This window comes from Oncorhynchus keta, unplaced genomic scaffold, assembly GCF_023373465.1.
Source record: "Oncorhynchus keta strain PuntledgeMale-10-30-2019 unplaced genomic scaffold, Oket_V2 Un_contig_18252_pilon_pilon, whole genome shotgun sequence".
NCBI classification, from domain to species: Eukaryota; Metazoa; Chordata; class Actinopteri; order Salmoniformes; family Salmonidae; genus Oncorhynchus; species Oncorhynchus keta.
In genome coordinates, this window is record NW_026280826.1 from 173079 (window position 1) to 195826 (window position 22748).

A 22748-nucleotide genomic window follows, 5' to 3' on the forward strand; every position below is an offset into this window, starting at 1 on the left:
ACAGGACGACATTAGGAATGGTAGCTCGGATCGACTGAAACAGACTGAAACAGGACGACATTAGGAATGGTAGCTCGGATCGACTGAAACAGACTGAAACCCTGTCTATCCGTGCATTAAAACAAAACAAGAAAATTGTGCAATCTGGTTTGCTTAATATAAGACATTTTACATTATTCATATTTTTTTACTTTTGATACTTAAGTATATTTAAAACCAAATACTTTTAGACTTACTCAAGTAGTTGACTTGAGTCATTTTCTATTAAGGTATCTTTACTTTTACTCAAGTATGACTATTGGGTATTTTTCTCACCACTTGGCTCTGCTATGTATCTCTGGGACGCAATGCGCACTCCTCTCCCCTAGATGGCGCTGTACATTACTTCCCAATGGCAGAAGTCCTAAGGTGTTGTCGTTTGCTCCACCGCTGTGTGCTTGTTTGCTGTCGAACGGAGAGGAGGAAAAAATATGACAGGGAAACGAAAAACTAAATCTACTCCTCAGGTATTGTCAGACCCTTAAAGATGTTTTTATTGGAGCAATGATATGATGGTTTTAGCCAGCGAGTTATGTAGCAAGGGGGAATTTTTGTCTTGCGTTACAAAACACGGATGGGCCACTATGGCATCCACATGAATGTCTTAACGAGCTAACAAACTAAACGTGTCTCCAAATAGTTTCATTTATTTTTTAAATTTTTTTTAGCAGTTAGCTTCGGTTATATTACTGTTTTCCCAAGATAGTGTAGCCAGATCATTATATTAGTATAAACTAGCTAACAAGCTGATAACCAAGTTACCGTCCATTGACAGTATTACCATGAGCTTTTGCAGAGCGAGCTGCTCAGGGTAACGTTCATTAGCGCACACCGTAAGCAGAACGATTTGCAACGGGAAACCAGCGTTGCTTTTTTGTAATCCAGTGAAACAGGCGCGTTCAGCAGGACTCAACGTTTTGGAACAGTCAGATAGAAATAGGCAACGTAGAACAAACATGCCTCTGACATGAAGGAATAAGTAATCACATCTTCTTTATTCAAGGTCGTTTTATATCTGCACCTAAACATCCCCCCTCCCCCTTTCTCAGTCTGTTTATTCAGTTTGGTTTCTAATGAATACACCCAGTTATCAAACCACACATCTGTTTACACGAGCTAGTGAATTAAATTTCACCAACAGTTCTTCTTTAGGAGTCAGATTCTGCCGACGGGCAGTTGAAGAAGAAATGCCGCCCGGAGGAGCCGACAGCGAGACCGATTACTGCTGAGGTGCCGACCAGACTGAGGGAGGAGGTGGAGAGACTCTATAAACTGAGGATGCCTGAAGACTTCTACCTCTTCTGGGACTTCTGCTCCCTGCTCAGCCCTGACAACCCCCGGGGTAGGTTACCCACTCACCCAGCCCTGACAACCCCCGGGGTAGGTTACCCACTCACCCAGCCCCCGGGGTAGGTTACACACTCACCCAGCCCTGATAACCCCGGGGTAGGTTAGCCACTCAGGCCCTTAGGTTACACTCACCCAGCCCTGATAACCCCTGGGGTAGGTTACCCACTCACCCAGCCCTGATAACCCTAGGAATGGTAGCTAGGTTACCCACTCACCCAGCCCTGATAACCCCTGGGGTAGGTTACCCACTCACCCAGCTGACATTAGGAATGGGGTAGGTTACCCACTCACCCAGCCCTGATAACCCCAGGGGTAGGAATTACCCACTCACCCAGCTGGGATCCTGATAACCCCTGGGGTAGGTTACCCACTCACCCAGCCCTGATAACCCCTGGGTAGGTTACCCACTCACCCAGCCCTGATAACCCCTGGGGTAGGTTACCCACTCACCCAGCCCCCTGGGAATAGCCCCTGATAACCCCTGGGGTAGGTTACACACTCACCCAGCCCTGATAACCCCGGGGTAGGTTACCCACTCACCCAGTCCTGATAGCCCCTGGGGTAGGTTGCCCACTCACCCAGCCCTGATAACCCCTGGGGTGGGTTACCCACTCACCCAGCCCTGACAACCCCTGGGGTAGGTTACCCACTCACCCAGCCCTGATAACCCCTGGGGTAGGTTACCCACTCACCCAGCCCTGATAACCCCTGGGGTAGGCTACCCACTCACCCAGCCCTGATAACCCCTGGGGTAGGTTACCCACTCACCCAGCCCTGAGTAGCCCTGGGGTAGGTTACCCACTCACCCAGCTGATAACCCCGGGGTAGGTTACCCACTCACCCAGCCCTGATAACCCCTGGGGTATCTCTGGTTACCCACTCACCCAGCCCTGATAACCCCTGGGGTAGGTTACCCACTCACCCAGCCCTGATAGCCCCGGGGTAGGTTACCCACTCACCCAGCCCTGATAACCCCTGGGGTAGGTTACCCACTCACCCAGCCCTGATAACCCCATGGGTAGGTTACCCACTCACCCAGCCCTGATAACCCCTGGGGCCAGGTTACCCACTCACCCAGCCCTGATAACCCCTAGGGTAGGTTACCCACTCACCCAGCCCTGATAGCCCCCGGGTAGGTTACCCACTCACCCAGCCCTGATAACCCTGGGGTAGGTTACCCACTCACCCAGCCCTGATAACCCCTGGGGTAGGTTACCCACTCACCCAGCCCTGATAACCCCTGGGGTAGGTTACCCACTCACCCAGCCCTGATAACCCCTGGGGACAGGTTACCCACTCACCCAGCCCTGATAACCCCTGGGGTAGGTTACCCACTCACCCAGCCCTGATAACCCCTGGGGTAGGTTACCCACTCACCCAGCCCTGATAACCCCTGGGGTAGGTTACCCACTCACCCAGCCCTGATAACCCTGGGGTAGGTTACCCACTCACCCAGCCCTGATAACCCTGGGGTAGGTTACCCACTCACCCAGCCCTGATAACCCCTGGGGTAGGTTACCCACTCACCCAGCCCTGATAACCCTGGGGGTAGGTTACCCACTCACCCAGCCCTGATAACCCCTGGGGTAGGTTACCCACTCACCCAGCCCTGATAACCCCTGGGGTAGGTTACCCACTCACCCAGCCCTGATAACCCCTGGGGTAGGTTACCCACTCACCCAGCCCCCCCGGGGTAGGTTACCCACTCACCCAGCCCTGATAACCCCTGGGGTAGGTTACCCACTCACCCAGCCCTGATAACCCCTGGGGTAGGTTACCCACTCACCCAGCCCTGATAACCCCTGGGGTAGGTTACACACTCACCCAGCCCTGATAACCCCTGGGGGGTAGGTTACCCACTCACCCAGCCCTGATAACCCCTGGGGTAGGTTACCCACTCACCCAGCCCTGATAACCCCTGGGGTAGGTTACCCACTCACCCAGCCCTGATAACCCCTGGGGTAGGTTACCCACTCACCCAGCCCTGATAACCCCTGGGGTAGGTTACCCACTCACCCAGCCCTGATAACCCCTGGGGTAGGTTACCCACTCACCCAGCCCCCGGGGTAGGTTACCCACTCACCCAGCCCTGATAACCCCCGGGGTAGGTTACCCACTCACCCAGCCCTGATAACCCCTGGGGTAGGTTACCCACTCACCCAGCCCTGATAACCCCTGGGGTAGGTTACCCACTCACCCAGCCCTGATAACCCCTGGGGTAGGTTACCCACTCACCCAGCCCCCGGGGTAGGTTACCCACTCACCCAGCCCCCGGGGTAGGTTACCCACTCACCCAGCCCCCGGGGTAGGTTACCCACTCACCCAGCCCCCGGGGTAGGTTACCCACTCACCCAGCCCCCGGGGTAGGTTACCCACTCACCCAGCCCTGATAACCCCTGGGGTAGGTTACCCACTCACCCAGCCCTGATAACCCCTGGGGTAGGTTACCCACTCACCCAGCCCGGGGTAGGTTACCCCTCACCCAGGGGGCAGGTTACCCACTCACCCAGCCCTGATAACCCTGGGGTAGGTTACCCACTCACCCAGCCCTGATAAGCCCTGGGGTAGGTTACCCACTCACCCAGCCCTGATAACCCCTGGGGTAGGTTACCCACTCACCCAGCCCTGATAACCCCTGGGGTAGGTTACCCACTCACCCAGCCCTGATAACCCCTGGGGTAGGTTACCCACTCACCCAGCCCTGATAACCCCTGGGGTAGGTTACCCACTCACCCAGCCCTGATAACCCCTGCATTCAACAGGGTAGGTTACCCACTCACCCAGCCCTGATAACCCCTGAAACAGGTTACCCACTCACCCAGCCCTGATAACCCCTGGGGTAGGTTACCCACTCACCCAGCCCTGATAACCCCTGGGGTAGGTTACCCACTCACCCAGCCCTGATAACCCCTGGGGTAGGTTACCCACTCACCCAGCCCTGATAACCCCTGGGGTAGGTTACCCACTCACCCAGCCCTGATAACCCCTGGGGTAGGTTCACCCCTGATCTTGGTGCCTGAACACGCTATCCTATTAGCTCACCCAGCCTGATAACGCCCTAGGGTAGGTTACCCACTCACCCAGCCTGATAACCCCTGGGGTAGGTTGAAACACTATCCACTCACCCAGCCTGATAACCCCTGGGGTAGGTTACCCACTCACCCAGCCCTAGCATCAACCCTGAAACAGGTTACCCACTAGCCCAGCCCACGATAACCCCAGGGTAGGTTACCCACTCACCCAGCCCTGATAACCCGGGGTGGGTTACCTTACTCACCCAGCCTGATAACCCCGCTATCCTATTAGCATTACCCACTCACCCAGCCTATTAGCATTCAACAGCCTGAAACAGGTTATCCTACTCACCCAGCCCTGATAACCCCCGGGGTAGGTTCAACAGCCCACTCAGCATTCCAGCCCTGATAACCCCTGGGGTAGGTTACCCACTCACCCAGCCCTGATAACCTCCTATTAGGCCGGAAACCCATCCTATTCACCCAGCCCTGATAACCCCTATTAGGTTACCCACTCACCCACCCTGATAATTCAACCCTGAAACAGGTTACCCATTATCACCCAGCCTGATAACCCTATTAGGTTACCCAATCACCCAGCCCTGATAATTCAACCCTGGGGTAGGTTACCCAATCACCCAGCCCTGATAACCCCTGGGGTAGGTTACCCACTCACCCAGCCTGATAACCCCTGGGGTAGGTTACCCACTCACCCAGCCCTGATAACCCCTGGGTAGGTTCAACAGCCACTCACCCAGCCCTGATAACCCCTGGGCTATCCTATTAGGTTACCCACTCACCCAGCCCTGATAACCCTAGGGAAACAGGTTATCCTAATCACCCAGCCTGATAACCCCTATTAGCATTACCCAATCACCCAGCCCTGATAACCCCTGGGGTAGCATTACCCACTTTATTAGCCCAGCCTGGCTATAGGTTAGCATTACCCAGCCTGAAACACCCTATTAGCCCAACGGGGTGAAACACTATCCTCACCCAGCCTGAAACCGGGGTTAGGTTCAACAGCCTGAAACACTCTTATTAGCCCCGGGGTAGGTTACCCACTCACCCAGCCCCGGGGTAGGTTACAGCCTGAAACACTATCTTATTAGCATTCACCCAGCCTGAAACCCCTTAGCATTACAGCCCACTATCCAGCATTCCAGCCTGATAACACCCTATTAGTGGGTTAGCCCACTCACCCAGCCCTGATAACCCCTGGGGTATTAGGTTACCCACTCACCCAGCCCTGATAACCCCTGGGCATTCAACAGGTTACCCACTACCCAGCCCTGATAACCCCTATCTTATTAGCAGGTTACCCACTTATTCACAGCCAGCCCTGATAACCCCACGGCATTCAACAGGTTACCCACTCACCCAGCCCTGATAACCCTGAAACACGCTATCTTAGGTTACCCACTCACCCAGCCCTGATAACCCCACGCTATCCTATTAGCATTAGCCCCACTATCACCCAGCCCTGATAGCATTCCCCTGGCTATCTTATTAGCATTCAACAGCCCACTCACCCAGGCCTGATAACCCCTGGGGTAGGTTACCTGGAAACACTCAGCCCAGCCCTGATAAGCATTCAACCCTGGGGACAAGGTTCAACAGCCTGAAACACGCTATCCTATTAGCCCAGCCCTGATAACCCCTGGGGTAGGTTGCCCACTCACCCAGCCCTGATAACCTATCTATTAGCATTAGCCCACTCACCCAGCCTGATAACCCCTGGGGTAGGTTACCCACTCACCCAGCCCTGATAACCACTGGGGTAGGTTACCCACTCACCCAGCCCCACTATCCTATTACTCACCCAGCCCACTATCTTATTAGGTTACCCACTCAGCCCAGCCCCGCTATCCTATTAGGTTAGCCCCCATCCTATCAGCATTCAACAGCCCTGATAACCCCTGGGGTATTAGCATTCAACCCCTCACCCAGCATTCCCTGAAACACCCCTATTAGCATTCAACAGCCTGAAACACTATCCTATTAGCATTCAACAGCCTGAAACACTATCCTATTAGCATTCAACAGCCTGAAACACTATCCTATTAGCATTCAACAGCCTGAAAACACTATCCTATTAGCATTCAACAGCCTGAAACACGCTATCCTATTAGCATTCAACAGCCTGAAACACGCTATCCTATTAGCATTCAACAGCCTGAAACACGCTATCCTATTAGCATTCAACAGCCTGAAGCATTCACGCTATCCTATTAGCATTCAACAGCCTGAAACACTATCCTATTAGCATTCAACAGCCTGAAACACTATCGCATTCAACAGCCTGAAACACCTATTAGCATTCAACAGCCTGAAACACTATCCTATTAGCATTCAACAGCCTGAAACACGCTATCCTATTAGCATTCAACAGCCTGAAACACGCTATCCTATTAGCATTCAACAGCCTGAAACACTATCCTATTAGCATTCAACAGCCTGAAACACGCTATCCTATTAGCATTCAACAGCCTGAAACACGCTATCCTATTAGCATTCAACAGCCTGAAACACTATCCTATTAGCATTCAACAGCCTGAAACACTATCCTATTAGCATTCAACAGCCTGAAACACTATCCTATTAGCATTCAACAGCCTGAAACACTATCTTATTAGCATTCAACAGCCTGAAACACTATCTTATTAGCATTCAACAGCCTGAAACACTATCCTATTAGCATTCAACAGCCTGAAACACGCTATCCTATTAGCATTCAACAGCCTGAAACACTATCTTATTAGCATTCAACAGCCTGAAACACTATCTTATTAGCATTCAACAGCCTGAAACAAGCTATCTTATTAGCATTCAACAGCCTGAAACACTCTATCTTATTAGCATTCAACATCCTGAAACACGCTATCTTATTAGCATTCAACAGCCTGAAACACGCTATCTTATTAGCATTCAACAGCCTGAAACACGCTATCTTATTAGCATTCAACAGCCTGAAACACGCTATCCTATTAGCATTCAACAGCCTGAAACACGCTATCTTATTAGCATTCAACAGCCTGAAACACGCTATCTTATTAGCATTCAACAGCCTGAAACACGCTATCTATTAGCATTCAACAGCCTGAAACACGCTATCTTATTAGCATTCAACAGCCTGAAACACGCTATCCTATTAGCATTCAACAGCCTGAAACACGCTATCCTATTAGCATTCAACAGCCTGAAACACGCTATCCTATTAGCATTCAACAGCCTGAAACACGCTATCCTATTAGCATTCAACAGCCTGAAACACGCTATCCTATTAGCATTCAACAGCCTGAAACACGCTATCCTATTAGCATTCAACAGCCTGAAACACTATCCTATTAGCATTCAACAGCCTGAAACACTATCCTATTAGCATTCAACAGCCTGAAACACTATACTATTAGCATTCAACAGCCTGAAACACTATCCTATTAGCATTCAACAGCCTGAAACACTATCCTATTAGCATTCAACAGCCTGAAACACTATCTTATTAGCATTCAACAGCCTGAAACACTATCTTATTAGCATTCAACAGCCTGAAACACTATCCTATTAGCATTCAACAGCCTGAAACACTATCCTATTAGCATTCAACAGCCTGAAACACTATCCTATTACCATTCAACAGCCTGAAACACTATCCTATTAGCATTCAACAGCTTGAAACACTATCCTATTAGCATTCAACAGCCTGAAACACTATCCTATTAGCATTCAACAGCCTGAAACACTATCTTATTAGCATTCAACAGCCTGAAACACTATCCTATTAACATTCAACAGCCTGAAACACTATCCTATTAGCATTCAACAGCCTGAAACACTATCCTATTAACATTCAACAGCCTGAAACACTATCTTATTAGCATTCAACAGCCTGAAACACTATCCTATTAGCATTCAACAGCCTGAAACACTGTCTTATTAGCATTCAACAGCCTGAAACACTGTCTTATTAGCATTCAACAGCCTGAAACACTATCCTATTAGCATTCAACAGCCTGAAACACTATCCTATTAGCATTCAACAGCCTGAAACACTATCCTATTAGCATTCAACAGCCTGAAACACGCTATTTTTAGGATCATATTGACCACATATCATTCCCCTCTCTAGACGCGCTGAAGGAAACCCTGGGTTTGAGGTTGGTTGGCCCGTTTGACATTCTGGCGGAGGCCCACCGTAGCTCAGCCAACCCCCAGCCCAACTACCACCTACACTGGAGGCACTTCTACGACCCTCCGGAGTACCAGACCGTACTGCAAGGGAATGGAGACAACCTGCTACACCTGGGTTACTACAGGTAGGGGTTACTACAGGTAATGACCCTCCTACACCTGGGTTACTACAGGTAGGGGTTACTACAGGTAGGGGTTACTACAGGTAGGGGTTACTACAGGTAGGGGTTACTACAGGTTACTACAGGTAGGGGTTACTACAGGTAATGACCCTCCTAGACATGGGTTACTACAGGTAGGGGTTACTACAGGTAGGGGTTACTACAGGTAATGACCCTCCTAGACCTGGGTTACTACAGGTAGGGGTTACTACAGGTAATGACCCTCCTACACATGGGGTACTACAGGTAATGACCCTCCTACACCTGGGTTACTACAGGTAGGGGTTACTACAGGTTACTACAGGTAGGGGTTACTACAGGTTACTACAGGTAATGACCCTCCTACACATGGGTTACTACAGGTAGGGGTTACTACAGGTAATGACCCTCCTACACATGGGTTACTACAGGTAATGACCCTCCTACACATGGGTTACTACAGGTAGGGGTTACTACAGGTTACTACAGGTAATGACCCTCCTACACCTGGGTTACTATAGGTAATGACCCTCCTACACATGGGTTACTACAGGTAGGGGTTACTACAGGTAATGACCCTCCTACACATGGGTTACTACAGGTTACTACAGGTAATGACCCTCCTACACATGGGTTACTACAGGTAGGGGTTACTACAGGTTACTACAGGTAGGGGTTACTGCAGGTAATGACCCTCCTACACCTGGGTTACTACAGGTTACTACAGGCAATGACCCTCCTGCACATGGGTTACTACAGGTAATGACCCTCCTACACATGGGTTACTACAGGTAGGGGTTACTACAGGTAATGACCCTCCTACACATGGGGTACTACAGGTAATGACCCTCCTACACATGGGTTACTACAGGTAGGGGTTACTACAGGTAGGGGGGTAATACTACAGGTAATGGGTTACACATGGGTTACTACAGGTAATGACCCTCCTACACATGGGTTACTACAGGTAGGGGGTTACTACAGGTTACTACAGGTAGGGGGGTTACTACAGGTAATGACCCTCCTGCACATGGGTTACTACAGGTAATGACCCTCCTACACATGGGTTACTACAGGTAGGGGTTACTACAGGTTACTACAGGTAGGGGTTACTACAGGTTACTACAGGTAGGGGTTACTACAGGTAGGGGTTTCTACAGGTTACTACAGGTAATGACCCTCCTGCACATGGGTTACTACAGGTAGGGGTTACTACAGCAAATGACCCTCCTACACTTGGGTTACTACAGGTAGGGGTTACTACAGGTTACTACAGGTAGGGGTTACTACAGGTAATGACCCTCCTACACCTGGGTTACTACAGGTAGGGGTTACTACAGGTAATGACCCTCCTACACATGGGTTACTACAGGTAGGGGTTACTACAGGTAGGGGTTACTACAGGTAGGGGTTACTACAGGTAGGGGTTACTACAGGTAATGACCCTCCTACACATGGGTTACTACAGGTAGGGGTTACTACAGGTAATGACCCTCCTACACATGGGGTACTACAGGTAGGGGTTACTACAGGTTACTACAGGTAGGGGTTACTACAGGTAATGACCCTCCTACACCTGGGTTACTACAGGTAATGACCCTCCTACACATGGGTTACTACAGGTAGGGGTTACTACAGGTTACTACAGGTAGGGGTTACTACAGGTTACTACAGGTAGGGGTTACTACAGGTAGGGGTTTCTACAGGTTACTACAGGTAGGGATTACTACAGGTTATTACAGGTAGGGGTTACTACAGGTTACTACAGGTAATGACCCTCCTACACATGGGTTACTACAGGTAGGGGTTACTACAGGTAATGACCCTCCTACACATGGGGTACTACAGGTAGGGGTTACTACAGGTTACTACAGGTAGGGGTTACTACAGGTAATGACCCTCCTACACCTGGGTTACTACAGGTAGGGGTTACTACAGGTTACTACAGGTAGAGGTTACTACAGGTAGGGGTTACTACAGGTTACTACAGGTAGGGGTTACTACAGGTAGGGGTTTCTACAGGTTACTACAGGTAGGGGTTACTACAGGTAGGGGTTTCTACAGGTTACTACAGGTAGGGGTTACTACAGGTTATTACAGGTAGGGGTTACTACAGGTTACTACAGGTAATGACCCTCCTACACATGGGTTACTACAGGTAGGGGTTACTACAGGTAATGACCCTCCTACACATGGGTTACTACAGGTAGGGGTTTCTACAGGTTACTACAGGTAGGGGTTACTACAGGTAATGACCCTCCTACACATGGGTTACTACAAGTAGGGGTTTCTACAGGTTACTACAGGTAGGGGTTACTACAGGTTACTACAGGTAGGGGTTACTACAGGTTACTACAGGTAGGGGTAACTACATGTAGGGGTTACTACAGGTTACTACAGGTAGGGGTTACTACAGGTAGGGGTTACTACAGGTTACTACAGGTAGGGGTTACTACAGGTAGGGGTTACTACAGGTTACTACAGGTAGGGGTTACTACAGGCAGGGGTTACTACAGGTTACTACAGGTAGGGGTTACTACAGGTTATTACAGGTAGGGGTTACTACAGGGGTTACTACAGGTAGGGGTTACTACAGGTTACTTACAGGTAGGGGTTACTACAGGTAGGGGTTACTACAGTAAGGGGTTACTCCTACATGGGAACAGGAAGGCGTTGCTACATGACCCTCCTACACATGGGTTACTACAGCTACAGGTTACTATAGGAAGGCGTTACTACAGCTACAGGTTACTACAGGAAAGGGTTACAGGAAGGGGTTACTGAAGGAAGGGGTTACTACAGCTACAGGTTACTACAGGAAAGGGTTACTACAGCTACAGGTTACTACAGGAAGGCGTTACTACAGGAAGGCGTTGCTACAGCTACAGGTTACTACAGGAAGGCGTTGCTACAGCTACAGGTTACTACAGGAAGGGGTTACTACAGCTTCAGGTTACTACAGGAAAGGGTTACTACAGGAAGGGGTTACTACAGGTTACCACAGGAAGGCGTTACTACAGGAAGGCGTTACTACAGGAAGGCGTTACTACAGGAAGGCGTTACTACAGGAAGGCGTTACTACAGCTACAGGTTACTACAGGAAGGGGTTACTACAGGAAGGGGTTACTACAGCTACAGGTTACTACAGGAAGGCGTTACTACAGGAAGGGGTTACTACAGCTTCAGGTTACTACAGGAAAGGGTTACTACAGGAAGGGGTTACTACAGGTTACCACAGGAAGGCGTTACTACAGGAAGGCGTTACTACAGGAAGGCGTTACTACAGGAAGGGGTTACTACAGCTACAGGTTACTACAGGAAGGCGTTACTACAGCTACAGGTTACTACAGGAAGGGGTTACTACAGGAGGGCGTTACTACAGGAAGGGGTTACTACAGGAAGGGGTTACTACAGCTACAGGTTACTACAGGAAGGCGTTACTACAGGAAGGCGTTACTACAGGAAGGCGTTACTACAGGAAGGCGTTACTACAGGAAGGCGTTACTACAGCTACAGGTTACTACAGGAAGGGGTTACTACAGGAAGGGTTACTACAGGAAGGGGTTACTACAGCTTACTACAGGTTACTACAGGAAGGGTTACTACAGGACAGGTTACTACAGGAAGGCGTTACTACAGGAAGGGTTACTACAGGAAACAGGGTTACTACAGGAAGGGGTTACTACAGGTTACCACAGGAAGGGGTTACTACAGGAAGGGTTACTACAGGAAGGGGTTACTACAGGAAGCTACAGGTTACTACAGGAAGGCGTTACTACAGGAAGGGGTTACTACAGGAAGGGGTTACTACAGGAAGGGGTTACTACAGCTACAGGTTACTACAGGAAGGCGTTACTACAGGAAGGGGTTACTACAGGTTACCACAGGAAGGCGTTACTACAGGAAGGCGTTACTACAGGTTACTACAGGAAGGGGTTACTACAGGAAGGCGTTACTACAGGAAGGCGTTACTACAGGAAGGCGTTACTACAGGAAGCGTTACTACAGCTACAGGTTACTACAGGAAGGCGTTACTACAGGTTACTACAGGAAGGGGTTACTACAGGTTACCACAGGTTACTACAGGAAGGCGTTACTACAGGTTACTACAGGAAGGGGTTACTACAGGAAGGCGTTACTACAGGAAGTTACTACAGGTTACTACAGGAAGGCGTTACTACAGGAAGGCGTTACTACAGGAAGGGTTACTACAGGAAGGCGTTACTACAGGAAGGGGTTACTACAGGAAGGGGTTACTACAGGCGTTACTACAGGTTACTACAGGAAGGGTTACTACAGGAAGGTGTTACTACAGGAAGGGTTACTACAGGAAGGCGTTACTACAGGAAGGGGTTACTACAGGAAGGTGTTACTACAGGAAGGCGTTACTACAGGAAGGCGTTACTACAGGAAGGCGTTACTACAGCTACAGGTTACTACAGGAAGGCGTTACTACAGGTTACTACAGGAAGGCGTTACTACAGGAAGGGGTTACTACAGGAAGGGGTTACTACAGGTTACTACAGGAAGGCGTTACTACAGGAAGGTTACTACAGGAAGGGGTTACTACAGGAAGGGTTTACTACAGGTTACTACAGGAAGGCGTTACTACAGGAAGGCGTTACTACAGGAAGGCGTTACTACAGGAAGGCGTTACTACAGCTACAGGTTACTACAGGAAGGGGTTACTACAGGAAGGGGTTACTACAGGAAGGGGTTACTACAGCTACAGGTTACTACAGGAAGGGGTTACTACAGGAAGGGGTAACTACAGCTACAGGTTACTACAGGAAGGGGTTACTACAGGAAGGCGTTACTACAGGAAGGGGTTACTACAGGAAGGGGTTACTACAGGAAGGGGTTACTACAGGAAGGGGTTACTACAGGAAGGGGTTACTACAGGAAGGCGTTACTACAGCTACAGGTTACTACAGGAAGGCGTTACTACAGGAAGGCGTTACTACAGGAAGGCGTTACTACAGCTACAGGTTACTACACTAGGTTACTACAGGAAGGTTACTACAGCTACAGGTTACTACAGGAAGGCGTTACTACAGGAAGGCGTTACTACAGGAAGGCGTTACTACAGGAAGGCGTTACTACAGGAAGGGGTTACTACAGGAAGGCGTTACTACAGGAAGGCGTTACTACAGGAAGGGGTTACTACAGGAAGGGGTTACTACAGCTACAGGTTACTACAGGAAGGCGTTACTACAGCTACAGGTTACTACAGGAAGGGGTTACTACAGGAAGGGGTTACTACAGCTACAGGGTACTGCAGGAAGGGGTTACTACAGGAAGTGGTTACTAAAGGAAGTGGTTACTAAAGGAAGTGGTTACTAAAGGAAGTGGAAGGAAGTGGTTACTACAGGAAGGGGTTACTACAGGAAGGGGTTACTACAGCTACAGGGTACTGCAGGAAGGGGTTACTACAGGAAGGGGTTACTACAGGAAGGGTTACTACAGGAAGGGGTTACTACAGGAAGGCATTACTACAGGTTGCTACAGGAAGGGGTTACTACAGGAAGGGGTTACTACAGGTAGGGTTACTACAGGTTACTACAGGAAGGGGTTACTACAGGAAGGCGTTACTACAGCTACAGGTTACTACAGCTACAGGTTACTACAGGAAGGTGTTACTACAGCTACAGGTTACTACAGGAAGGCGTTACTACAGGAAGGCGTTACTACAGCTACAGGTTACTACAGGAAGGGGTTACTACAGGAAGGCGTTACTACAGCTACAGGTTACTACAGGAAGGGGTTACTACAGGTTGCTACAGGAAGGGGTTACTACAGGTAGGGGTTACTACAGGTTACTACAGGAAGGGGTTACTACAGGAAGGCGTTACTACAGCTACAGGTTACTACAGCTACAGGTTACTACAGGAAGGCGTTACTACAGCTACAGGTTACTACAGGAAGGCGTTACTACAGGAAGGCGTTACTACAGCTACAGGTTACTACAGGAAGGGGTTACTACAGGAAGGCGTTACTACAGCTACAGGTTACTACAGGAAGGGGTTACTACAGGAAGGGGTTACTACAGCTACAGGTTACTACAGGAAGGGGTTACTACAGGAAGGGGTTACTACAGGTAGGGGTTACTACAGGAAGGGGTTACTACAGGAAGGGGTTACTACAGGAAGGGGTTACTACAGGAAGGCGTTACTACAGGAAGGCGTTACTACAGCTACAGGTTATTACAGCTACAGGTTACTACAGGAAGGCGTTACTACAGCTACAGGTTACTACAGCTACAGGTTACTACAGGAAGGCGTTACTACAGCTACAGGTTACTACAGGAAGGCGTTACTACAGGAAGGCGTTACTACAGCTACAGATTACTACAGGAAGGGGTTACTACAGGAAGGGGTTACTACAGCTACAGGTTACTACAGGAAGGGGTTACTACAGGTTGCTACAGGTTACTACAGGAAGGTGTTACTACAGGAAGGTGTTACTAAAGGAAGGGGTTACTACAGGAAGGGGTTACTACAGGAAGGGGTTACTACAGGAAGGGGTTACTACAGGAAGGGGTTACTACAGGAAGGTTACTACAGGAAGGGTTACTACAGGTAGGGGTTACTACAGGTTACTACAGGAAGGGTTACTACAGGAAGTGGTTACTAAAGGAAGGGGTTACTACAGGAAGGGGTTACTACAGGAAGGGGTTACTACAGGTAGGGGTTACTACAGGAAGGTTTACAGGTAGGGGTTACAGGAAGGGGTTACTACAGGTAGGGGTTACTACAGGTTACTACAGGAAGGGGTTACTACAGGTAGGGGTTACTACAGGTTACTACAGGAAGGGGTTACTACAGGTAGGGGTTACTACAGGTTACTACAGGAAGGCATTACTACAGGTTACTACAGGTAGGGGTTACTACAGGAAGGGGTTACTACAGGAAGGGGTTACTACAGGTAGGGGTTACTACAGGTTGCTACAGGAAGGTGTTACTACAGGTAGGGATTACTACAGGAAGGGGTTACTACAGGAAGGGGTTACTACAGGAAGGGGTTACTACAGGAAGGGGTTACTACAGGAAGGGGTTACTACAGGAAGGGGTTACTACAGGAAGGGGTTACTACAGGAAGGGGTTACTACAGGAAGGTGTTACTACAGGAAGGTGTTACGACAGGAAGGTGTTACTACAGGAAGGGGTTACTACAGGAAGGGGTTACTACAGGAAGGGGTTACTACAGCTACAGGTTACTACAGGAAGGGGTTACTACAGGAAGGGGTTACTACAGGTAGGGGTTACTACAGGTTGCTACAGGAAGGGGTTACTACAGGAAGGGGTTACTACAGGAAGGGATTACTACAGGAAGGGGTTACTACAGGAAGGGGTTACTACAGGAAGGGGTTACTACAGGAAGGTGTTACTACAGGAAGGTGTTACTACAGGAAGGTGTTACGACAGGAAGGTGTTACTACAGGAAGGGGTTACTACAGGAAGGTGTTACTACAGGAAGGGTTACTACAGGAAGGCGTTACTACAGGAAGGGGTTACTACAGGAAGGCGTTACTACAGGAAAGGCGTTACTACAGGAAGGGTTACTACAGGAAGGGGTTACTACAGCTACAGGTTACTACAGGAAGGGGTTACTACAGCTACAGGTTACTACAGGAAGGGGTTACTACAGGAAGGGGTTACTACAGCTACAGGGTACTACAGGAAGGGGTTACTACAGGAAGGGGTTACTACAGGAAGTGGTTACTAAAGGAAGTGGTTACTAAAGGAAGTGGTTACTACAGGAAGGGGTTACTACAGCTACAGGGTACTGCAGGAAGGGGTTACTACAGGAAGTGGTTACTACAGGAAGGGGTTACTACAGGAAGGGGTTACTACAGGAAGGCATTACTACAGGTTGCTACAGGAAGGGGTTACTACAGGAAGGGGTTACTACAGGTAGGGGTTACTACAGGTTACTACAGGAAGGGGTTACTACAGGAAGGCGTTACTACAGCTACAGGTTACTACAGCTACAGGTTACTACAGGAAGGTGTTACTACAGCTACAGGTTACTACAGGAAGGCGTTACTACAGGAAGGCGTTACTACAGCTACAGGTTACTACAGGAAGGGGTTACTACAGGAAGGCGTTACTACAGCTACAGGTTACTACAGGAAGGGGTTACTACAGGTTGCTACAGGAAGGGGTTACTACAGGTAGGGGTTACTACAGGTTACTACAGGAAGGGGTTACTACAGGTTACTACAGGAAGGGGTTACTACAGGAAGGCGTTACTACAGCTACAGGTTACTACAGCTACAGGTTACTACAGGAAGGCGTTACTACAGCTACAGGTTACTACAGGAAGGCGTTACTACAGGAAGGCGTTACTACAGCTACAGGTTACTACAGGAAGGGGTTACTACAGGAAGGCGTTACTACAGCTACAGGTTACTACAGGAAGGGGTTACTACAGGAAGGCGTTACTACAGCTACAGGTTACTACAGGAAGGGGTTACTACAGGAAGGCGTTACTACAGCTACAGGTTACTACAGGAAGGGGTTACTACAGGAAGGGGTTACTACAGGAAGGGGTTACTACAGGAAGGGGTTACTACAGGAAGGGTTACTACAGGAAGGCGTTACTACAGCTACAGGTTATTACAGGACAGGTTACTACAGGAAGGCGTTACTACAGCTACAGGTTACTACAGCTACAGGTTACTACAGGAAGGCGTTACTACAGCTACAGGTTACTACAGGAAGGCGTTACTACAGCTACAGTTACTACAGGAAGGGTTACTACAGGAAGGGGTTACTACAGCTACAGGTTACTACAGGAAGGGGTTACTACAGGTTTGCTACAGGTTACTACAGGAAGGTGTTACTACAGGAAGGTGTTACTACAGGAAGGTGTTACTACAGGAAGGGGTTACTACAGGAAGGGGTTACTACAGGAAGGGGTTACTACAGGAAGGGGTTACTACAGGAAGGGGTTACTACAGGAAGGGTTACTACAGGAAGTGGTTACTACAGGAAGGGGTTACTACAGGAAGGGGTTACTACAGGAAGGGGTTACTACAGGAAGGGGTTACTACAGGAAGGGGTTACTACAGGTTAGGAAGGGGTTACTACAGGGTTACTACAGGTTACTACAGGAAGGGGTTACTACAGGAGGGGTTACTACAGGTTACTACAGGAAGGGGTTACTACAGGTAGGGGTTACTACAGGTTACTACAGGAAGGGGTTACTACAGGTAGGGGTTACTACAGGTTACTACAGGAAGGGGTTACTACAGGTAGGGGTTACTACAGGAAGGTTACTACAGGAAGGGGTTACTACAGGTAGGGGTTACTACAGGTTGCTACAGGAAGGTGTTACTACAGGAAGGGTTACTACAGGAAGGTTACTACAGGAAGGGGTTACTACAGGAAGGGGTTACTACAGGAAGGGGTTACTACAGGAAGGGGTTACTACAGGAAGGGTTACTACAGGAAGGGGTTACTACAGGAAGGGTTACTACAGGAAGGGGTTACTACAGGAAGGGGTTACTACAGGAAGGGTTACTACAGGAAGGGGTTACTACAGGAAGGGGTTACTACAGGAAGGGTTACTACAGGAAGGGGTTACTACAGGAAGGGGTTACTACAGGAAGGGGTTACTACAGGTTGTTACTACAGGAAGGGTTACTACAGGAAGGGGTTACTACAGGAAGGGGTTACTACAGGAAGGGGTTACTACAGGAAGGTGTTACTACAGGAAGGTGTTACTACAGGGAAGGGTTACTACAGGAAGGTGTTACTACAGGAAGGTGTTACTACAGGAAGGGGTTACTACAGGAAGGTTACTACAGGAAGGGGTTACTACAGGAAGGTTACTACAGGAAGGTGTTACGACAGGAAGGTGTTACGACAGGAATGGGTGTTACAGGGATGGGACAGGAAGGTGTGGTTACGACAGGAAGGTGTTACTACAGGAAGGTGTTACTACAGGAAGTGTTACGACAGGAAGGTGTTACTACAGGAAGGGGTTACGACAGGAAGGGGTTACGACAGGAAGGTGTTACATGGGACAGGAAGGGTACTTCAGGAAGGGGTTACTACAGAGAGAGAACAGCATCCCTTTAGAGAGAGGAACAGCATCCCTTTAGAGAGAGGAACAGCATCCTGTTACAGAGAGGACCAGCATCCCTTTAGAGAGAGGACCAGCATCCCTTTAGAGAGAGGAACAGCATCCCTTTAGAGAGAGGAACAGCATCCCTTTAGAGAGAGGACCAGCATCCCTTTAGAGAGAGGACCAGCATCCCTTTAGAGAGAGGACCAGCATCCCTTTAGAGAGAGGACCAGCATCCCTTTAGAGAGAGGACCAGCATCCCTTTAGAGAGAGGACCAGCATCCCTTTAGAGAGAGGACCAGCATCCCTTTAGAGAGAGGACCCGCATCCCTTTAGAGAGAGGACCAGCATCCCTTTAGAGAGAGGACCAGCATCCCTTTAGAGAGAGGACCAGCATCCCTTTAGAGAGAGGACCAGCATCCCTTTAGAGAGAGGACCAGCATCCCTTTAGAGAGAGGACCCGCATCCCTTTAGAGAGAGGACCAGCATCCCGTTACAACATGGTCATATTAATCTCCACCTGTTTTTCAGAGATAGTCCGGACTCCCTGCCTGTGTTCCTTGGGGAGAATGAAGCCAAGAAGGGCTGTACCATTACGCAGATGGGGGACAACATGTTTGCTGCTGTCCAGTGAGTGTCCTCCACTAACTAACACAGAGAGATGGTGTGGTCATGGGACAGGATGGTGGGTGGTCATGGGATGTGACAGAGATGGTGTGGTCATGGGATGGGACAGAGATGGTGTGGTCATGGGATGTGACAGAGATGGTGTGGTCATGGGATGTGGACAGAGATGGTGTGGTCATGGGATGGGACAGAGATGGTGTGGTCATGGGATGGTGTGGTCATGGGATGTGGTAGAGATGGTGTGGTCATGGGATGGGACAGAGATGGTGTGGTCATGGGATGGGAGAGATGGTGTGGTCATGGGACAGAGATGGTGTGGTCATGGGATGGGTGGTCAGGATGTGACAGAGATGGTGTGGTCATGGGATGTGACAGAGATGGTGTGGTCATGGGATGTGGAGAGATGGTGTGGTCATGGGATGGGACAGAGATGGTGTGGTCATGGGATGTGGTAGAGATGGTGTGGTCATGGGATGGGACAGGATGGTGTGGTCATGGGATGTGACAGAGATGGTGTGGTCATGGGATGATGGACAGAGATGGGTGTCATGGGTCATGGGATGGTGTGGTCATGGGATGGGACAGAGATGGTGTGGTCATGGGATGTGACAGAGATGGTGTGGTCATGGGATGGGACAGAGATGGTGTGGTCATGGGATGTGGTAGAGATGTGGTCATGGGATGTGGTCATAGAGATGGTGTGGTCATGGGATGGACAGAGATGGTGTGGTCATGGGATGGTGTGGTCATGGGATGGGACAGAGATGGTGTGGTCATGGGATGGTCAGATGGTGTGGTCATGGGATGTGGTAGAGATGGTGTGGTCATGGGATGGGATGTGGTAGAGATGGTGTGGTCATGGGATGTGACAGAGATGGGTGGTCATGGGATCATGGGATGGACAGAGATGGTGTGGTCATGGGATGGTGTGGTCATGGGATGGACAGAGATGGTGTGGTCATGGGATGGTGTGGTCATGGGATGGTGTGGTCATGGGATGTGACAGAGATGGTGTGGTCATGGGATGTGACAGAGATGGTGTGGTCATGGGATGGTGTGGTCATGGGATGGGACAGAGATGGTGTGGTCATGGGATGGTGTGGTCATGGGATGGTGTGGTCATGGGATGTGACAGAGATGGTGTGGTCATGGGATGTGACAGAGATGGTGTGGTCATGATGGATGTGGTCAGGATGGTGTGGTCATGGGATGTGACAGAGATGGTGTGGTCATGGGATGTGGACAGAGATGGTGTGGTCATGGGATGGTGACAGAGATGGTGTGGTCATGGGATGTGGTAGAGATGGTGTGGTCATGGGATGTGACAGAGATGGTGTGGTCATGGGATGTGGACAGAGATGGTGTGGTCATGGGATGGTGTGGTCAGAGATGGTGTGGTCATGGGATGTGGTCAGGGATGGTGTGGTCATGGGATGGGACAGAGATGGTGTGGTCATGGGATGTGGACAGAGATGGTGTGGTCATGGGATGGGACAGATGGATGGTCATGGTCATGGGTGGACAGAGATGGTGTGGTCATGGGATGTGACAGATGGTGTGGTCATGGTGGTGGTCATGGGATGGGACAGAGATGGTGTGGTCATGGGATGTGGGTCAGAGATGGTGTGGTCATGGGATGTGACAGAGATGGTGTGGTCATGGGATGTGACAGAGATGGTGTGGTCATGGGATGGTGGTGGATGGGATGTGGTCAGAGATGGTGTGGTCATGGGATGGTGTGGATGTGGTAGAGATGGTGTGGTCATGGGATGGGACAGAGATGGTGTGGTCATGGGATGGGACAGAGATGGTGTGGTCATGGGATGTGGTCATGGGATGTGACAGAGATGGTGTGGTCATGGGATGACAGAGATGTGGTCATGGGATGGTGTGGTCATGGGTCATGGGGACAGAGATGGTGTGGTCATGGGATGTGACAGAGATGGTGTGGTCATGGGATGTGACAGAGATGGTGTGGTCATGGGATGGTGTGGTCATGGGATGGTCATGGTGGTCATGGATGGTGTGGTCATGGGATGGGACAGAGATGGTGTGGTCATGGGATGTGGACAGAGATGGTGTGGTCATGGGATGGGACAGAGATGGTGTGGTCATGGGATGTGACAGAGATGGTGTGGTCATGGGATGTGACAGAGATGGTGTGGTCATGGGATGTGACAGAGATGGTGTGGTCATGGGATGTGGACAGAGATGGTGTGGTCATGGGATGGTGTGGTCATGGGATGTGACAGAGATGGTGTGGTCATGGGATGTGGTAGAGATGGTGTGGTCATGGGATGGGACAGAGATGGTGTGGTCATGGGATGGTGTGGTCATGGGATGTGACAGAGATGGTGTGGTCATGGGATGTGACAGAGATGGTGTGGTCATGGGATGTGACAGAGATGGTGTGGTCATGGGATGTGACAGAGATGGTGTGGTCATGGGATGGTGTGGTCATGGGATGGGACAGAGATGGTGTGGTCATGGGATGACAGAGATGGTGGTCATGGGATGGGACAGAGATGGTGTGGTCATGGGATGGGACAGAGATGGTGTGGTCATGGGATGGGACAGAGATGGTGTGGTCATGGGATGTGACAGAGATGGTGTGGTCATGGGATGGACAGAGATGGTGTGGTCATGGGATGGGACAGAGATGGTGTGGTCATGGGATGGGACAGAGATGGTGGTGGGGTCAGGATGGTGTGGTCATGGGATGTGACAGAGATGGTGTGGTCATGGGATGGGACAGAGATGGTGTGGTCATGGGATGTGGACAGAGATGGTGTGGTCATGGGATGGTGACATGGATGGTGTGGTCATGGGATGACAGGATGTGGTCATGGGAGAGATGGTGTGGTCATGGGATGTGGTAGAGATGGTGTGGTCATGGGATGGGTAGAGATGGTGTGGTCATGGGATGGTGTGGTCAGGATGGTGTGGTCATGGGATGTGGACAGAGATGGTGTGGTCATGGGATGGTGACAGGATGGTGTGGTCATGGGATGTGACAGAGATGGTGTGGTCATGGGATGTGACAGAGATGGTGTGGTCATGGGATGGGACAGAGATGGTGTGGTCATGGGATGGGACAGAGATGGTGTGGTCATGGGATGGGACAGAGATGGTGTGGTCATGGGATGTGACAGAGATGGTGTGGTCATGGGATGGTGTGGTCATGGGATGTGGTAGAGATGGTGTGGTCATGGGATGGGACAGAGATGGTGTGGTCATGGGATGTGGTAGAGATGGTGTGGTCATGGGATGGTGTGGTCATGGGATGGGACAGAGATGGTGTGGTCATGGGATGTGG

The 22748-nt window shown here is 49.9% G+C and overlaps 1 protein-coding gene and 1 long non-coding RNA gene across 3 annotated transcripts in view; both read left to right on the plus strand.

The window, feature by feature from the left end:
- The first annotated feature begins 344 nt into the window (after positions 1-344).
- Positions 345-22748, plus strand: part of LOC127920075 (histone PARylation factor 1) — a 30216-nt gene continuing 7812 nt past the window's right edge. The window contains exons 1-4 of the mRNA XM_052503895.1: positions 345-506; positions 1192-1381; positions 8533-8719; positions 19337-19435. Coding sequence (XP_052359855.1) covers positions 471-506; positions 1192-1381; positions 8533-8719; positions 19337-19435 — 512 coding nt within the window. The 5' untranslated portion in view covers positions 345-470. The remainder of the gene's footprint in view (positions 507-1191; positions 1382-8532; positions 8720-19336; positions 19436-22748) is intronic.
- On the plus strand, positions 11509-17222 carry LOC127920076 (uncharacterized). Of its 2 annotated transcripts, none has more exons than XR_008105055.1 (4): positions 11509-11792; positions 14386-14507; positions 16606-16663; positions 16950-17222. It is a non-coding gene; the product is annotated as an uncharacterized LOC127920076 (long non-coding RNA). The 2 variants fall into 2 exon arrangements; XR_008105054.1 differs by lacking the exon at positions 11509-11792 and adding an exon at positions 11818-12074.